The 16489-nt window shown below is 45.6% G+C and overlaps 1 protein-coding gene across 32 annotated transcripts in view; it reads left to right on the forward strand.

Moving 5' to 3' along the window:
• The window catches only part of PLEKHA5 (pleckstrin homology domain containing A5), a 262716-nt gene extending 260777 nt beyond the window's left edge, over nt 1–1939 (forward strand). For all 32 annotated transcript variants that reach the window (XM_089303894.1, XM_051850800.2, XM_051850805.2 and 29 more), the window contains one exon: nt 1064–1939. In XM_089303894.1, coding sequence (XP_089160020.1) covers nt 1064–1122 — 59 coding nt within the window. In that variant the 3' untranslated portion in view covers nt 1123–1939. The remainder of the gene's footprint in view (nt 1–1063) is intronic.
• The last annotated feature ends 14550 nt before the right edge of the window (nt 1940–16489 follow it).

Here is a 16489-nt window from a genome sequence, read left to right on the forward strand (position 1 = left end):
ACTTAGAAAAGACTAAACATCAGACTTGTTTGATTTCTCCCGTGTGAAGAGTTGATAGAGGGCCTCTGCCTTAATAGAAAAATGCGTGGCAAGAGCCAGTCACGGAGCCGGTGCCGCGCGCGGCTCACTAGGCTAATCCTCCACCTGTGGCTCCGGCACACCGGGTTCTAGTCCCGGTCGCTCCTCTTCCAGTCCAGCTCTCTGCTGTGGCCCGGGAGTGCAGTGGAGGATGGCCCAAGTACTTGAGCCCTGCACTCTCATAGGAGACCAGGAGAAGCACTTGGCTCCTGGCTTGGGATCAGCGTGGTGCGCTGGCCGCAGCAGCCATTGGAGGGTGAACCAACAAGTCCTTTCTCTCTGTCTCTCTCTCTCACTGTCCACTCTGCCTGTCAAAAAAAAAAATTTAAAAAAAGAGCCAGTCACATTATTTTTGGCCTGTTAAGCAGGTTATAACTCATTGTGCACGGCCCGTTCTGATAGTAGAGGATTCTCCGAGTGCATCCTCAAGCACATTTCCAGGACTCTCAGCTTCTTACTGACTTACTCTCACTGCGAGGACCAGCAGTGGCAGGCACTGTAATGAGGCACCGTTTGTGCAGGATGTTTTCCAGCCTCACGGCGCGCAGCCACCACAGACAGCTAGTGGCACGCAAACGTGTACTGTCGGTATCTTCCCTCTGTGCATGTGTCATCGGTCTGAATTAGGAGTTTTGGCAGAACCTAAGAGAGTTTTACAGATGACACTGCTGTGTGGGCAGATTTATTTTTACGTGTCTTAGTCACATTAGGCACATCTTGTGTTATTTTTTGTTGATCTTTGGAGTCTGCCCCAGGTGTGGGTACTTTTTTTTAATTCCCATTTGCTATTTAATTGCAGTACTTGTTGGGGCTTTGTAAATTAAGCTCATGGAAGTTGGGTGGAGGGGTCCTTTAATTGTGTTGGGTTTTTAGCTTTGCATGGCTGTGCCTGTCAGTTCCATTGTTGGTCTTTGTTATTCCCTTTGGGAAGGGGTCATTCATGCACTTTGCAGGTGTCAAAGTAATTTCCCCTCTCCCTTTCCAGCTACACCGACTCCTGCTGAAGCCATTCAGAGCTGCAGACCTGGACCTTCAGCAATGTAAGAAGAGGCTGTACAGTATATTTTAAATCTATGAAATTCATAGTTCTGATGCTTTTGGCCACGGAGCATCATTTTATCACTTCTGGAAAATGTTTATTCCAAAACAGCTTTAACGGTCCATATGTACACTCCGTAATCTCAAGGTTATTACTCGGACACCAGCTTGCTGCTATGTTTCAGAGCACATCCGTAAAGGTGCTTCTCAGTGTGCGGTCCACAGCCAGAGCTTAGTTAGCTGCTGATTTCCAGGGTTTGATGTTTCTTAAGTCTAGGTGAATTCATACTTCCTTTTGCTTTTCATTACATCAGTATCTTCTTATTTCCAATGAAACTTGTTTTGCTTTTTTTTTCTTTATTCCTTCTCATTTTGGCTACTGCAGTGCTTTGTTCCACACTTGATTTGTAAAAATTTTATATATATACATATATATATATATTTAAAATGTGCCATTTTATTACTGTTAAGTGACAATGTCCCATTCTCCACTATAATTCTTCCTCGGTCAGATTGCAATGTCCAGTTACTGCCACACTCTCGTCAGCTTAAACACAAATGTTATCGCTTACCTTTTCTTAAAAAAAAAAAAGTGTAGGTAATTTGAAGTACTGGGTCTCTACTTCATTGGAATAGTGTGTACAGCAATAAGCAGGTTTTCAAATCCAGTACTTAGTTTGTGTACAAATGTAATTATGTTCATTGTGTATATATATACAATGAGCACATGTAATGTATTAAAGGCTACTTACTATTGTTTAAATGCAAATGTTCATATCTCATTTCTTTTTTATCATGTTAAATAAATGTTGATGTTCTTAAATCAGTTGTGTTAGAGTTTCTGTTCTCTGAGACTCGGGAGGCTTAAGAGCAAGTCGCCTGTGGATCTTATAATCCCAGACAGCATCAAGAAAGGGCCTTGTCTGTCTAACCCAACACGAGGGACTTGAGGCCAGCAAGAAAAATGGATTTGCACTAGAGCAGAGTTTGTCCCACTTTCCCTGTAAGTCAGCCAGCTCATCAGCACGGGGCAAAGTGAGTTTCGTGAGTTCCTCTACCATGTTTGTATTTGTTTACATCCTTAGAAAGCAGCTTCAGGCATCTGCTGCCCTGCTTTGCTTGGAGATTGGACTGGAGAGTTCTGCTGCAACGTGGCTGGCTAGAAGCCACCGTCCGCGGGAACCTCAGAGAGCCCCCTCTCTGACAAGGCGTTCTTTGCAGCCCTTCACGCTCTTCAGAATCAATTACATTTCCTTTCCTCCGTAACCTTTTGTTCACACTATACATTGTTCCCAGAGTACGAGGAAATTTGATGCTTGGAGATTCCTGTTTAAAATAGCTAAACTAAGTTGGCACAAGTCAGTTTTCTCCCATATGCTATATTAAAGAGGATTTAGATTTAAAATGCAGATGTATAAGAACGTCTAACCGCTCCCAACAGAATCACAAAATGAAATGCAAGCAGATACAATCTGTATTATGGGAGGGAATGAAAACAGGTTCAGATCTAAGGAGACTGTCAAACTCTGTATCTGCAGAGAAAGGTTTATTCATTTGACCTTCATTTAAAATATCGCATAAAAGTATTCTCGAAGGAAATAGTAGGGGCCAGCACTGTGGCACTGTGGTGAGGCAGCTGCCTGCAGTACCAGCATCTGTATGGGCGCTGGTTCAAGACCCAGCTGCTCCACTTCCGATCCAGCTCTCTGCTATGGCCTGGGAAAGCAGTGGAGGATGGCCCACGTCCTTGGGCTCAAGTTCAGGGGGAAGGTTCGCGTCCCCATATTGATCTAGTAAGGCCTTCCTTGCCCACACATCCATGAGATGTTTCCAGGTACTGCTATGGAAAAAACTGTCCCAGACTAAGTTTATTGATTGCCATCTGTATCAAAGGTTTGTACAGATTTAGCATATGGCAGAGAAACTAAAAATTTGGCAACATTAACCACCTATGGTGGGGGCCAACACAGTGGTGTAGTAGGTAAAGCTGTCACAGACACTGGCATCCCAAATGGGCTCCAGTTTGAGTCCTGGCTGCTCCACCCCTCCTCCCCAACATAGCTCACTGCTAATGGCCTGGGAAAGCAACAAAACATGTGCTTGGCCCAGTGCTTGGGCCCCTGCACCCACGTGAGAGACCCAGAAGAAGTTCCTGGCTCCTGGCTCCTGGCTCCTGGCTCCTGGCTCCTGGCTTGAGATCAGCCCTGCTCCAGCTGTTGCAGCCATTTGGGAAGTGAACCAGCGGTTGGAAGACCTCTCCCTCTGCCTCTGTCTTTCTATAACTCTGCCTTTCAAATAAATAAATAAATATTTTAAAAAATAAAATTGTGTTATTTATGTTAACACATAGAGTGGGATTGTTTTTGTTATGTTAGATGAATAAGTAAACTTTTAAACATTCTCAACTTTCCTACTACCAATAGAAATAACCCTACATAAACAGATTATTTAGGGTCCTCAGTTTGGTTATGTAAAATTGCTGAGATATAAACACTTGGCGCAGGCATTTGACACAATAGTTAGGATGTTGCTCAGGGAGGCGGCATTGTGGCTTAGCAGGTAAAGTGCTGCCAGCGATGCTGGTGTCCCTTATGGGTGCCAGTTCGAGTCCTGGCTGCTCTACTTCCAGTTCAGCTCCCTGCTAATGGCCTGGGGAAAGCAGCACAAGATGCTTGGGCCCCTGCCACTCAAATGGGAGACCCAGGTGAAGCGCCCAGCCTCAACCTAGCCCAACCCCAGCTGTTGCAGCCATCTGGGAGTGAACCAGCAGATGGAATGTCTCTGTCTCACCCTCTCTCTGGAAATCTGCCTTTCAAATAAATTAATTAATCTTTAAAGACAAAGTTGTTTCTTAGGACACCTGCATCCCGTATTGGACATCCTGGTTCAAGTCCCAGCTCCTCTGCCACATCCAGCTTCCTGATAACGGGTACCCTGAGAGGTAGCATGTGCTGGCTCAAGTGCTTGGGTCCCTGCCACCCTCATGGGCGACACAGATTGACTTCCAGGCTTCTGGCTTTGGTCCAACCCAGCCCTGGCTATTGCTGACTTTAGGGAAGTGAACAATTGATGGGCGATCTCTGTGTCTCTGCCTTTCAAATAAAAATGAAAATAAGCAAATAAAAATGTTAGTAACTGAGAATCACCCCATCACTCATGTACTCCACACAAGTGACCAGGCACCGTCAAAATATGGGAGATCTGGAGGGGCAAAGAGTGGACCTGAGCCCGTCTTCGCAAGCAAGAGGCTGCTCACACTGTGGCTCGTGCTGCGGAAGCTGAAAGCCCCCGTGTGAGCACCGTGCACGTCTGCTGTGACTCCTTACTGGGAAGGGATCTAGAAGGGTATCGTCTACCTGCAAAGGCCTACAAAGCCCGGGCCCCTTGGACTCTGTTCTCTTTCTCGTGTCATCTTCGGCACACACGTTTGGCCCCTGCCTCCGTCCCCAGGTGTGTGTAGCCTTACAATCAATCAAATCTTTGTTTCCAAAAACTTTTTCTTTTTTTAGACCTGGGTGATTCCCAAAACAGTTTGAAATGGGTAAATAGAGACATGTTACTCCACATCAAGATGGAGTAGCAGAAAGTCCTTGTTATCTATTGCAGTAATCAGAACTGTTGGAAATGGATGGTTTATATGGAGACCCTTGTGTTGCTTATGAGAAATCCCTGTTCTCTGCCTTCTAGCCTCTGATTCTACTCTGCATATGCAAATGATGACTCATCCACTGCCTTTAAAGTAGCAAGTGAAGTTGCTCAGAAACTTGGTCCAGGATCTGCAGGATCTCCAGCCTTTTTTTTTTTTTTTTAGCAATATAGCTCACCTTGATCCCTGTCAAGCATCGTGGGGTTGTGGAGGCATCTGGATGCAGGCCAAAGTGCAGTCCTGAGGCAGAGCTCATGCCTGTAGCACCCTCCTGGAAAGTGACAGGAGCCTAAAGGAGAGCCAGGGCCACTTCAAGCCAATGGCTTCTCGCCACATCTCCCCCTCCCCCACCATCTACGTGCCAAGATGAGAGAAGCTACTGCTTCCAAAGTCCCAGACTTGAAGTTGTCAAAAGAAGGAAAACATTTGCTAAGCCCAGGAACAGATGCTCCCTATCCACAGTGGTGAGACATACGCAAACTAAAATGAGAGCAATGAGAGCTCTCCTTTTTCACCCGTGAGATGGGAAAAGAGTAAGAAAAGCAAGCATGCATTCCCGTGGGCTGGGTGGGAGTGGATGCTGATAGAACCTTTCAAAAGCCTGAAAAATGTGCTATCTTCCACCCAACAATTCTACTTCCGGGAATTTATCTCAAAAATCTGCTGAGTGCCTAGAGGCATTGTGTAGTTTTATTTATGGCTTAAACATGGGGTCTGTTTATCCCGTGCTGTAAGAAGCCCATCAGCCGGGAGTCCAGGGCTTGCTGGAGACTTGGAGATGCCATGAGTGGGCAAGAAAGACCCCCAGCTCCTTGCTCTGCTGTTAGCAGTTACAGCGGCACCTCAGGAAGTGCCACCTGTGCAAGGTGCCCAGGAGATATTAGCTGCTTCCACTTACGTCTCTGTGAGATTGTGCAATGGGTATTTGGTTCCATCCCATTTTCTGTGGCTCGCACAGACCTTAGAGCCTCCAGAGTAATGAGTGCCTTTTGTAAGCTTTGGCAATGACGGTGGCCTTTGGATGGGGGCTGGGTGACATGTGATTGGGGGTTGGAACCCTAACTCCCATTGGGAAGGGAGGGGGCTTAAGGTTGAGTTGATCACTGATGGCCAGCGATGTGCTCCATCGTGGCTACATAAGGAAGCCTCCTTAAAAGTCCCAAAGAACAGGGTTCAGATGAGCTTGCAGATAGCCAACCCTGGGGAGTATCCTGGAGAGTGGTGCCAGAGAGGGCGTGGAATCTCCCCCTCTACATCTCTTCCTCTCCTTCATAAAGGCTTCATAAAGCCCTTCCTAATAAATCAGCACACATGAGTCCTGCCAGCCATCCTTAACAATGGCACCCAAGGAGGGGTTGCGGTGACCCTAGTGTCTGGCCGATGAGAAGCACAGGTGACCTGGACTTTAATTGACATCTGAAGTGAAGGCAGCCTTGAACTCAGCCCTCAACCTGTGGGAACTTCTATGATCTCCAGATAGACTCAGAACTGAATGGAATGGGGGGACCTTTGGCTGGTGTCCACTGGAGAATCTGCTCATCTGCATAGTGGACTGGAGGAGAGAAATGCACACATTTTGGTGACCAGAGGTACTGTGTAGTATTGAGTAACAACTTTGTTTTTTTTTTCTCCTATATCCTCAAAGCATCATTGGCCAGAACCAACCGACACAGGCACCTCTAGCTGTCAGGGTGTCAGAGGAAGCAAGTATTTATTTTCACAGCTCCTAAGATAGAAGAAGGCCACAAGAAGGGAGTTGGGGTTGATCTTGAGTGAGCTGCATCTGAAAAAAATACACCACATCTAAATGTCCACCTGTAGGGTATCGGTTGTTTAAATTAGAGAACATATGTGTGTGCTGTCACTTATTGTGGTGTGGCTAATCCATGAAAAAGCTGTCCACTGTATATTTCACAAAAAGATTTAAAAAAAACACTGTCTTCCATAGAATCCCATTTTGTTAAAACTACACATGTGTACTAACATTCACAGAAAAATCAGGAGTCACATGATGGCATTAATTCTAGATCTTCTTTAAGCATTTCTACATTCTTATATTTATTTTTGACAAGTAATCTGACCTTAGAGAATGAAAGGAAGGACGTAATTTCCATGTTTAAGTTTGCATTGGACCTGGATAAGAGGTAAACTAGTCAGCTAGTTGAAATCAACCTAATGAAGCCCACTGCCTCAAAATGCCCTCTGAACCTTAACCTGAACTTTCCACATTGATTCAAAGCCAGGTATAAAGAATAAACCACAGATAATTTGGAAAATATGGTTATTTGCAATCTGTTACATTTCACTTGATTTTGTATTATTTTTATATTTTATTTGTAAGTGAGAGAGAGGGAGATCTATCATGTGCTAGTTCACTCCCCAAATTCTCATAGCAACCAGGGCTGTGTCAGGCCTGAGAGCCTGAAACTCAACCCTGGTCTCTCATGTGGGTGGCAGAGACCCAAGTGCTGCCTCCCGGGGTGCACATTAGCAGGAAGCTGAAATGGGAAGCAGAGCCAGGACTCTAACCCAGTTACTCCAGTATGGTAACCAATGCGCCCCACTCATATTATCATTTTTAAAAGATTTATTTATTTATTTGCAAGGCAGAGCTCCCAACTCAGGTCCTGCAGGCTGGCTCCTGCAAAGAAGGGTGGCAAGAAGAAGGCCAGTTGCACCATCAACAAAGTGGTGACCGAGGATCCAACATCAGTGCAAGTGCATCCACAGAGTGGGCTTCAAGCGGCCTGCCCCTCAGGCACTCAGGGAAATCCGGAAGCTTTCCACGAAGGAGATGGTGGCTCCAGATGCGAGCCTTGATGGCAGGTTCAGCAAAGCTGTCTGGGCCATCCCATACCACATCCATGGGAGATTGTGCAAAAACCATGAGGAAGAACATTCACCAAACAAGCTCTACACTTTGGTTAACTATGTACCTGTCACCACTTCCAAAATCTACAGACATCTGATGTGGATGAGAAGAAAGTGCTGATTAAAGTAACTAAACAGAAAAAAGGTGGGGGAGAGCAGAGAAAGAGAGATTTTCCATCTGCTGATTTACTCCCCAAATAACCACAACAGCCAGGGCTGGGCCGAGCTGAACTCAGAAGCCTGGAACTCCATCTGTGTCTCCTACGTGGGCACAGGAGCCCAAGCACTTGGGCCATCTGCTGCTGCTTTCCCAAACACATTAGCAGGGAGCTGGATTGGAAGTAGATCCTGGGACTCAAACCAGTGCCCCTATGGGATACTGGTGCTGCAGGTGGTGGCTCAACAACGCCGTCCCACCACCCCCACTCACCACGTATCTCTAAAGAGGACTAATTACAGCACATCCCCAGCTGGTAAAGCCAGGTGATCACAATTTCAGGATTGGGCTCAGCTCAAAGTCATAAAGAACCTGCTTCACCCGGAAGACGGATCGGCACACTGCGAGGGAGAAGCGCCATGTGGCGGAGTGAGGTCAGAAGCGGCGGGTGAGCTGGGCTGGTAGCCTTTGCTCCTTACTGTGTGTGTATTGCCTCGGAGGGAATCTCTGGCATGGAAACGTAAAACCTGGGCTCTCCTCTGAGTTTCCAGTCATACGATTTGTTTCCTTGATGGAATGGCTCATACTTTAAGACACTGTAGTAGACAATTTACAGAGTTCCGTTTTAAAAAATCAAAACTGGCCCCAAAAAGTAATAACAGAATAGCATAAATCTTGCCTGCACTCGTGGGAGGGAGTGCTGGGGAGGACGCTGTGTTTTGATCCTCCACGCTCTCTGGGCCAGAATGTTCTGGAAAGCTCAAGGGAGGGCTGATTGCTTTCAAAGAGACAATGATTAGTTTTCTTAAAATGAGTGTGGGTGAACAAAACGCAGAGTCAGCACATAGACTTTGAAACAATGTATATGCTCTGCTCCCTTTATCTCTTTTTACAAAAGTTAACGAAATAAAAAAGCAGGAGGAAATAAGGAAAGTAGAAATCTGGAAACAATAAAAAGGATGGAAGCCTGAGAACTGAGGGCAGGGGGAGCGAGGACTGCAAGATGGATCCAGGTGAACCTAAGATAGAAGGGCCGCTTCATAAAATGTGTGAGAAACCCAAGGAATGTACTGTTTCCAATCAACTTTCTAAAGGTGTATTATTTCTATTTCTGAAAGGCAGAGTAGGGGCCGGTGCTGTGGCTTAGCAGGTAAAGCCATTGCCTGCAGTGCTGGCATCCCATAGGGGCACTGGTTCAAGTCCTGGCTGTTCCACGTCTTGGCTGTTCCACTTTCTATCCAGCTCTCTGCTGTGGAAAAAGTCCTTGGACTCTTGCACCTACTTGGGAGACCTAGAAGAAGCTCCTGGCTTCAGATCAGTGCAATTGCAGTCATTACGGCCATCTGGGGAGTGAACCAGCAGACGGAAGACCTCTCTCTCTCTCTCTCTCCCTCTCCCCCTCCCCCCCCCCGCCTTTCAAATAAAATAAATAAATATATTTTAAAAAGGCAGAGTAACAGAGAGAAGGCGACAGGGTTGGGGGAAGGAGCGGGGGGAGAGAGAGAGAGATCTATCTTCCATCTGCTGGTTCACTCCCCAGATGGCTGCAATGGCTGGGGCTGGTCCAGGCCAAAGCCAGGAACCGGGAACTCCATCCAGGTTTCCCACATAGGTGGCAGGGGCCCAAGTATGGCTGTTACCTGCTGCCTTCTCAGGCTCATCAGCAGAAAGCTGCTTTGGAAGCAGAGCTGCCAGGCCCCAATCAGCTCCAGTAGGGATTGCCAGCACTGCCAGTAGTAGCTTAATCACAGAAATGCCAGCTCCTAAAATCAAATTTTAAAATGTATCTGACTATCCATGTTGCCTAAATTATCTGCATGTTTTAAACCTGATAAACAGAATCATTTGGAGATCATTTAATATAAATCCCTGAGCCCCACCATCCCAAGGTTCTGATGTAGTAAGTGTGCAGTACCTCCCAGGAAGCTGAACATTTTTATTTTCTTAGAATTTGTAGAATAAACTATGGTCTATAATTTTCATGAAATGCAGTCATTTAAAAGGTATGGTTCTATGATTTTTGTGGCAAACAATTTATATCCATGTAACCCCTGCTACAAGTAAGGTGGGGACCATTTCCATCTGATAGAGATTCATGCCCCCAGTGACCTTTAAATCTTAGCCATAAAGCTTTTAAGACTGGTTCAAAACCAAGCCTATAGAAAAGCCACAAACAACCCCAGCATCCCTCTCATGCCCTGGGCTGCCACCTCTGGCAGCCCCAGCCTCGGGCAACCACAGTGCCCTTTCTGACCTTATAGACTGGCTCCACTTTATCAGGTTTTAGGGTTTTTTTTGTTTGTTTGTTTGTTTGTTTTTAAGATTTATTTATTTGACGGCGCCGCAGCTCAATAGGCTAATCCTCCACCTTGCGGTGCCAGCACACCGGGTTCTAGTTCCGGTCGGGGTGCCGGATTCTGTCCCGGTTGCCCCTCTTCCAGGCCAGCTCTCTGCTGTGGCCCGGGAGTGCAGTGGAGGATGGCCCGGGTCCTTGGGCCCTGCACCCTCATGGGAGACCAGGAGAAGCACCTGGCTCCTGGCTTTGGCTCAGCGTGGTGTGCCAGCCACAGCAGCTGTGGCAGCCATTGGAGGGTGAACCAACAGCAAAGGAAGACCTCTCTCTCTGTCTCTCTCACTGTCCACTCTGCCTGTCAAAAAAAAATTATTTGAGAGGTAGAATTACTGACAGAGAGGGAGAGACAGAGAGAGGTCTTCCATACGCTGGTTCATTCCCCAGAAGGACACAACAGCCTGAGCTGTGCTGATCCGAACCCAGGAGCCAGGAGCTGCCTATGGGTATCTTTTTTTTAGAGTTACAGAGAGGCAGAGAGGGGGGGGTTCTTTCATCTGCTGGTTCACTCCGCAGATGGCCGCAACAGCCAGAGTTGGGCCGATCCGAAACTAGGAGCCAGGAGCTTCTTCCAGGTCTCCCATGTGGGTGCAGGGGTCCAAGCACTTGGGCCAACTTCTACTGCTTTCCCAGGCCACAGCAGAGAGCTGATTTGGAAGTGGAGCAGCTGGGACTCAAATCAGTGCCCACATGGGACACCAGCACTACAGGCAGCAGCTTTACCCACTATTCCACAGTGCCAGTGCTGCATATTCTTGATGCTAAGTAACATTCTATTGGAGGATAAAACAAAATTTGCATATCCATCCACCTTGAGGTTACTTCTAGTTTTTGACTATTATAAATAAAATTTCTGTGTATATTTGTATTTAAAAAAGCCTTTGGCTGGCGACGCAGCTCACTTGGCCAATCCTCCGCCTGCGACACCGGCACCCCAGAGTTCTAGCCCCAGTTGGGGCGCCGGTTCTGTCCCGGTTGCTCCTCTTCCAGTCCAGCTCTCTGCTGTGGCCCAGGAAGGCAGTGGAGGATGGCCCAGGTCCTTGGGCCCTGCACCCGCATGGGAGACCAGGAGGAAGCACCTGGCTCCTGGCTTCAGATCAGCGCAGCGCGCCGCCCTTGGCAGCCATTTGGGTGGTAAACCAACGGAAATAAGAGCTTTCTGTCTCTTTCTCACTGTCAGACTCTGCCTGTCAAAAAAAAAAAAAAAAAAAAAAGAAAAAAGAAAGAAAGCCTTTGTATGGACACGTTTTCACTTCAGTGAACTAAATCAAAGAAGTAGAATCTTTGCATCATATGGTGAAGTGTAAGTCACAATTTTTAAAAAACTGCCAAATTGTTTTCAAAGTATTTGGACCACTGTATATTCCCACAAGCACCATAGGAGTTATAGTTGCTCCACATAGTAGCCAACACCTGGTGTTATCAATCTTTTACATGTTAGCCGTTCTAATAGGATCTAGTGGTATCTATCTCCCTGTGCATTTCAATTGCTCTTCTTCAGGGCAGGCATTCGCAAGGTAGTTACTTTGCCACTTGGGAAGCCCACATCACATATCAGAGTACTTAATACTTCACTTCCTGCTAATGTGTACTTAGGGAGGAAGCATATGATGGCTCGAGTACTTGGGTCCCTGCTCCCAGTGTGGACGACCGAGATTGAGGGCATTTGGGGAGTGAACCATTAGATGAAAGATCTCTCTCTCTCAAATAAAATAAAAAACTTTTGCTGATGCATAATGATGTTAAGCATATTTCTACACATTGGCATTCATATAATTATTTTGTGTGAAACAGTTGTTAAAATGTTTTGTATAATTTTAATGGGGTTGTTTCACATTGAGTTGGCAGAGGCTGTACACAAGCCTTTTAATAAATATATGTGTTCTAAATGTTTTCTCTGATTCTGTGGCTTGTGCTTTAGTTTGCTTAACCTGTCAATAATAACAGTGAGGTTTTTTTCTTATGTGAAGGATGTGTTTTACATCCTGAAGAATTTTTGCCTATCCCAAGGTTGCAATGGTTTTTCTCCAATATTTTTTCAAGACCTAATATTCCTATCTTTTACATAATATGTATGATGCATTTTGAGTGAATGTTTGTGAATATTGCAAGATGAGGATCAATGTTCACTTCTTTTCCATTCAGAGATCCAGTGGTTCACCTGTTGTTAAAAAGGTTTCTTTTGCCATTGAATAGCCTGCTGATCATATATAGCTGCGTCTGCTTCTGGGCTCCATTCTGTTCCATTGGTCTGTGCATCTGTTCTTTCACCAGTAGGGCATTGTCTTTATTACTGTCGCATGTCTTGAAAGCAGGTGGTCTAAGACCCCCATCTTTGTTCTTTATTTCCAAAATTGTATTGGCTATTACAAATAAAGTTGCTATGTACATTTATATAAAAGAAGTCTTTGTGTGAACATTTGCTTTTATTTCAGGGCACTAAATACACAGAAGCATGGGTCATATGGTGAAGTGCTACGTCTAACTTTTCAAGACACTGCTAAAGTGTTTTCCAAAGTGGTTGGGCCACTTTACATTCCCACTTGCCTTTCTATACATTCCCTTGCCTTTCTATTACATGATTCAATTTCCTAGTATTTTGTTAATGATTTTTGTGTTTATCCTTCAAGACATATATTAATTGGCAGCTTTCTTAAAATTATTTTACCTGGTTTTGGTATTGACTGAAAACAACCATATAAAATGATCTGGGGAGCCAAGGTTGTGGCATAGTGAGTAAGGTGCAACCTGTGACACCAGCATCCCATATGGACACTGGTTCAAGTCCCGGCTGATCCATTTCCATTCCAGCCCCCTGCTAATGCACTTGGGAAAGCAGTGAGTAATGGCCCAAGTCCTTGGGCCCCTGCACCCACCTGAGAGATGTAGATGAAGCTCCTGGCTCCTGGCTTCAGCATGGCCCCACCCTGGCTGTCGTAGCCATATGGGGAGTTAACCAACAGATAGAGGATCTCTCTCTCTGTCTCTCCCTCTGTCTCTTTAACTCTTACAAATAAATAAATATTTATTTGTTTGGGGGGCCTGCACTGTGGCATAGCAGGTAAAGCCACCACCTGCAGTCTGTCATCCCATATAGACGCCAGTTCAAGGCCCAGCTGCTTCACTTCCAATCCAGCTCTTTAATATGGCCTGGGAAAGCAGTAGAAGATGGCCCAAGTCCTTGGGCCCTGCAACTGTGTGGGATACCAGGAAGAAGCTCCTTGCTCCTGGCTTTGGATCAGTGCAGTTCCGGCCATTGCGGCCATCTGGGGAGTGAACCAGCGGATGGAAAACCTCTCTCTCTCTCTGCCTCTCTGTAACTCTGCCTTTCAAATAAATAAATCTTTTTTTAAAAATATTGATTTGTTTGAAAGGCAGAGTGAGGGAGAAACAGAGAGAGAAAGGTCTTCCATTCACTGGTTCACTCCCTAAATGGCCGCAACAGCTGGAGCCGGGCCAATTCAAAGCCAGGAGCTGGGAGCATCTGGGACTTGAACCTGTGCCCCAATATAGGATGCTGGCATCACAGGTAGTGGCTTTCCCTGCTATGCCACAATTCTGGCCCCAAATAAATCTTTAAACTTTTTTTTTTTTTTTTGGAGAAGTTCTTTGCTCCTCTGTCTCCTGAAATTGTATATTGTTGCTTTCATAAATGTTTTTTTAAGTCCCATGAACCTGGAGTTGTCTGAAAGAAATTTAAATATAAATTGAAGTTGATTAGTAGATTTGGCATATAGCAATATTATAATTCTTCTTGAGTTTTTTTTTTTTTTATAACGTATGTCCTTCAAGGAATTGGCCCACTTCATTTATGCCAACACATTGATTGGCATAAGGCTGCTCATATGAGTCCTTTACTAGCACTTACTGTCTGCAGAGATGTCTCTGCTTTTATTCCTGATAGGGATAATTTGTGTATCACCTTCTTTCTTGATCACTTTAGCTGTAGGTTTATGCACTTCATCAATTAGATTTGATAGACTGTGTTTCATTCATTCCTTTAAAAATATTTTCTAATTTCCTTTGTAGTTTCTTTGACCCATGAGGTCTGAGGACCTGCGTTCATGTGCAGATACTTGAGATACTTTCCAGATAACTTTTGTAGTTAATTTTCAAGTTGTTGTAGTAAAGAATAAAAAACATTCTATGAATTTTCAGTCACTTTAAACTTATTGAGACTTAGCTTGTGGCCCAGGATCTAGCTTGATAAATGTTCAGATTGTTCTTGAAAAGATACTGTTGTTTCACATTTGTTGTATCCCTACAGATTTTCTGTTGTCTTCTATCAACTACTGAAAAAGGAGTATTGAACAACTCTGACTCAAATCGTGAATGTGCACTTGTCTATTTCTTTGTGAAGTGCTACAAGGTTTTGTTTAATGTAGTTCGAAACTTTGATATTAGTCCCATGCGTGTATAGGTTTTCTGTTTATTCTGAATGGCTTGACATTTTTGTCATTATGAAATGTCACCCTTTTCTGAAAAGATGTACTTACTTATTTGAAACAGAGTGACAGAAAGATTTTTGGGGCCGGTACTGTGGCATAGTGGGTTAAGCTGCTGTCTGCAACACTGGCATCCCATATCGGTGCCAGTTCAAGTCCCAGCTGCTCCACTTCCCATCCAGCTCCCTGATAAAGCACTTGGGAAAGCAGTGGAAGATGACCCAAGTGCTTGGGCCCTGGTGCCTATGCGGGAGATGAAGCTCCAGGCACCTGGCTTCAGCCTGGCTTAGCCGCAGCTGGTGCAGCCATTTGGGAAAGGAAGCAACAGATGGAAGACCTCTCTCTCACTCACCCTCTAAGTAACTCTGCCTTTCAAATAAATAAATCCTTAAGAGAGAGAGAGATTTTTCATCTCTTGGTTCACTTTCCAAATGGCCGCAACAGCTGGGACGGGCCACGCCAGAGCCAGGAGCCAGGAATTCCATCCAGGTCTCTCATGTAGGTATCATGGGCCCAAGCACTTGAGCCATCACAGGCTGCTTCTCAGGCTCACTAGCAGGGAGCTGGATGGGAAGCAAAGGCGGAAGTTGATCCCAGGCACTTGGACAAGGGTGGGGGTGGCAATCAGAGGCCCACCCTAGAGACATTGCTTCTTTAATCCAATCCGACAATCTCTATCTCTTAATTGGTATGTTCCCTAAGATAATTACCTTTAGAGTTGTGCTGTTTCTTTTCTATTGTCCCATCTGTTCTTTGGTTCTTTACCTCTTTTCCTCTTTTGGATTTGTGTTTAGTATCCCTCTCCTTGCACCACTGACCAGAAAAGTACCCTTGGGGTAAAGCTGAGCTCACCTCCTGCTCTCGGAGCTCAGCTACCTGCACAGCTTCTTGCCCAATATCGGAAAACAGTTCTATCTTTTTTTTTTTTAATATTCATTTATTTATTTGAAAGTCAGGGTTACACAGAGAGAGGAGAAGCAGAGAGAGAGAGAGAGGTCTTCATCCGCTGATTCACTTCCCAGATAGCCGTAATGGCTGGAGCTGTGCCAAACCAAAGCCAGGAGCCAGGAGCTTCCTCTGGGTCTCCCAAGTGGGTACAGGGGCCCAAGCACTTGGGCCATCTGCTACTGCTTTCCCAGGCCATAGCAGAGAGCTGGATCAGAAGTAGAGCAGGCGGGACTCGAACCTGAGTCCATATGGATGCCAGCATTGCAGGTGGTGGCTTTACCTGCTAAGCCACAGTGCCAGCCCCCAACAGTTGTTTCATATACCAGGTTTCTAGTGGTTTACAGCCAGAGGGTAAATCCTGTCCCAGCTACCATCATGATCCAAAATTAGATCTAGAATATGTATTTTTGACAAGTTCTAATTAAGTAAAAATAAACAATTAAATATAAAACTGCTGCCGGACAGGAAAAGACTCCCCATACCTATTTGTCATTAATTTAGCCAATTTTTGCTGAGCACCTACTAAGTGCCAGGTGCACTGCAAGGCTCTGCAGGTGCAATCATGAACAAAAGAGACAGGGTGTCTGCCTCTTCAAACTAACATTGATTACATCACCTGGTGATCTGTACTGGCAAGTGCTCTAAAGGAAAAAGTGCTGTGTTAGGAAAGCGTAGGAGGACTGCGCAAGTGGGTGCAATCCAGATGCCAGGGAAGACTTCCCAAGAAAGTAAACTTGGCCTGAGATCAGAAGAAAGAACAGGAGTTGATTAACAAGAGAGAAGGTAGGCAGTTGGCCTCAGGATGTGTTAAACACACGTTGGAGTGCCTGCTCTTTATACTCAGCTCTGGGCCCCTGATTCCAGCTTCCCAGTAGTGCAGACCCTCGGAGGCAGCAGGTAATGGCTCACGTAACTGAGTGCCTGCCATCCACATGGGAGACCCGGGTTGAGTTCCC

Source organism: Oryctolagus cuniculus, chromosome 9 (assembly GCF_051225735.1).
Source record: "Oryctolagus cuniculus isolate XC-2025 breed Fujian yellow rabbit chromosome 9, ASM5122573v1, whole genome shotgun sequence".
Classification (NCBI taxonomy): domain Eukaryota; kingdom Metazoa; phylum Chordata; class Mammalia; order Lagomorpha; family Leporidae; genus Oryctolagus; species Oryctolagus cuniculus.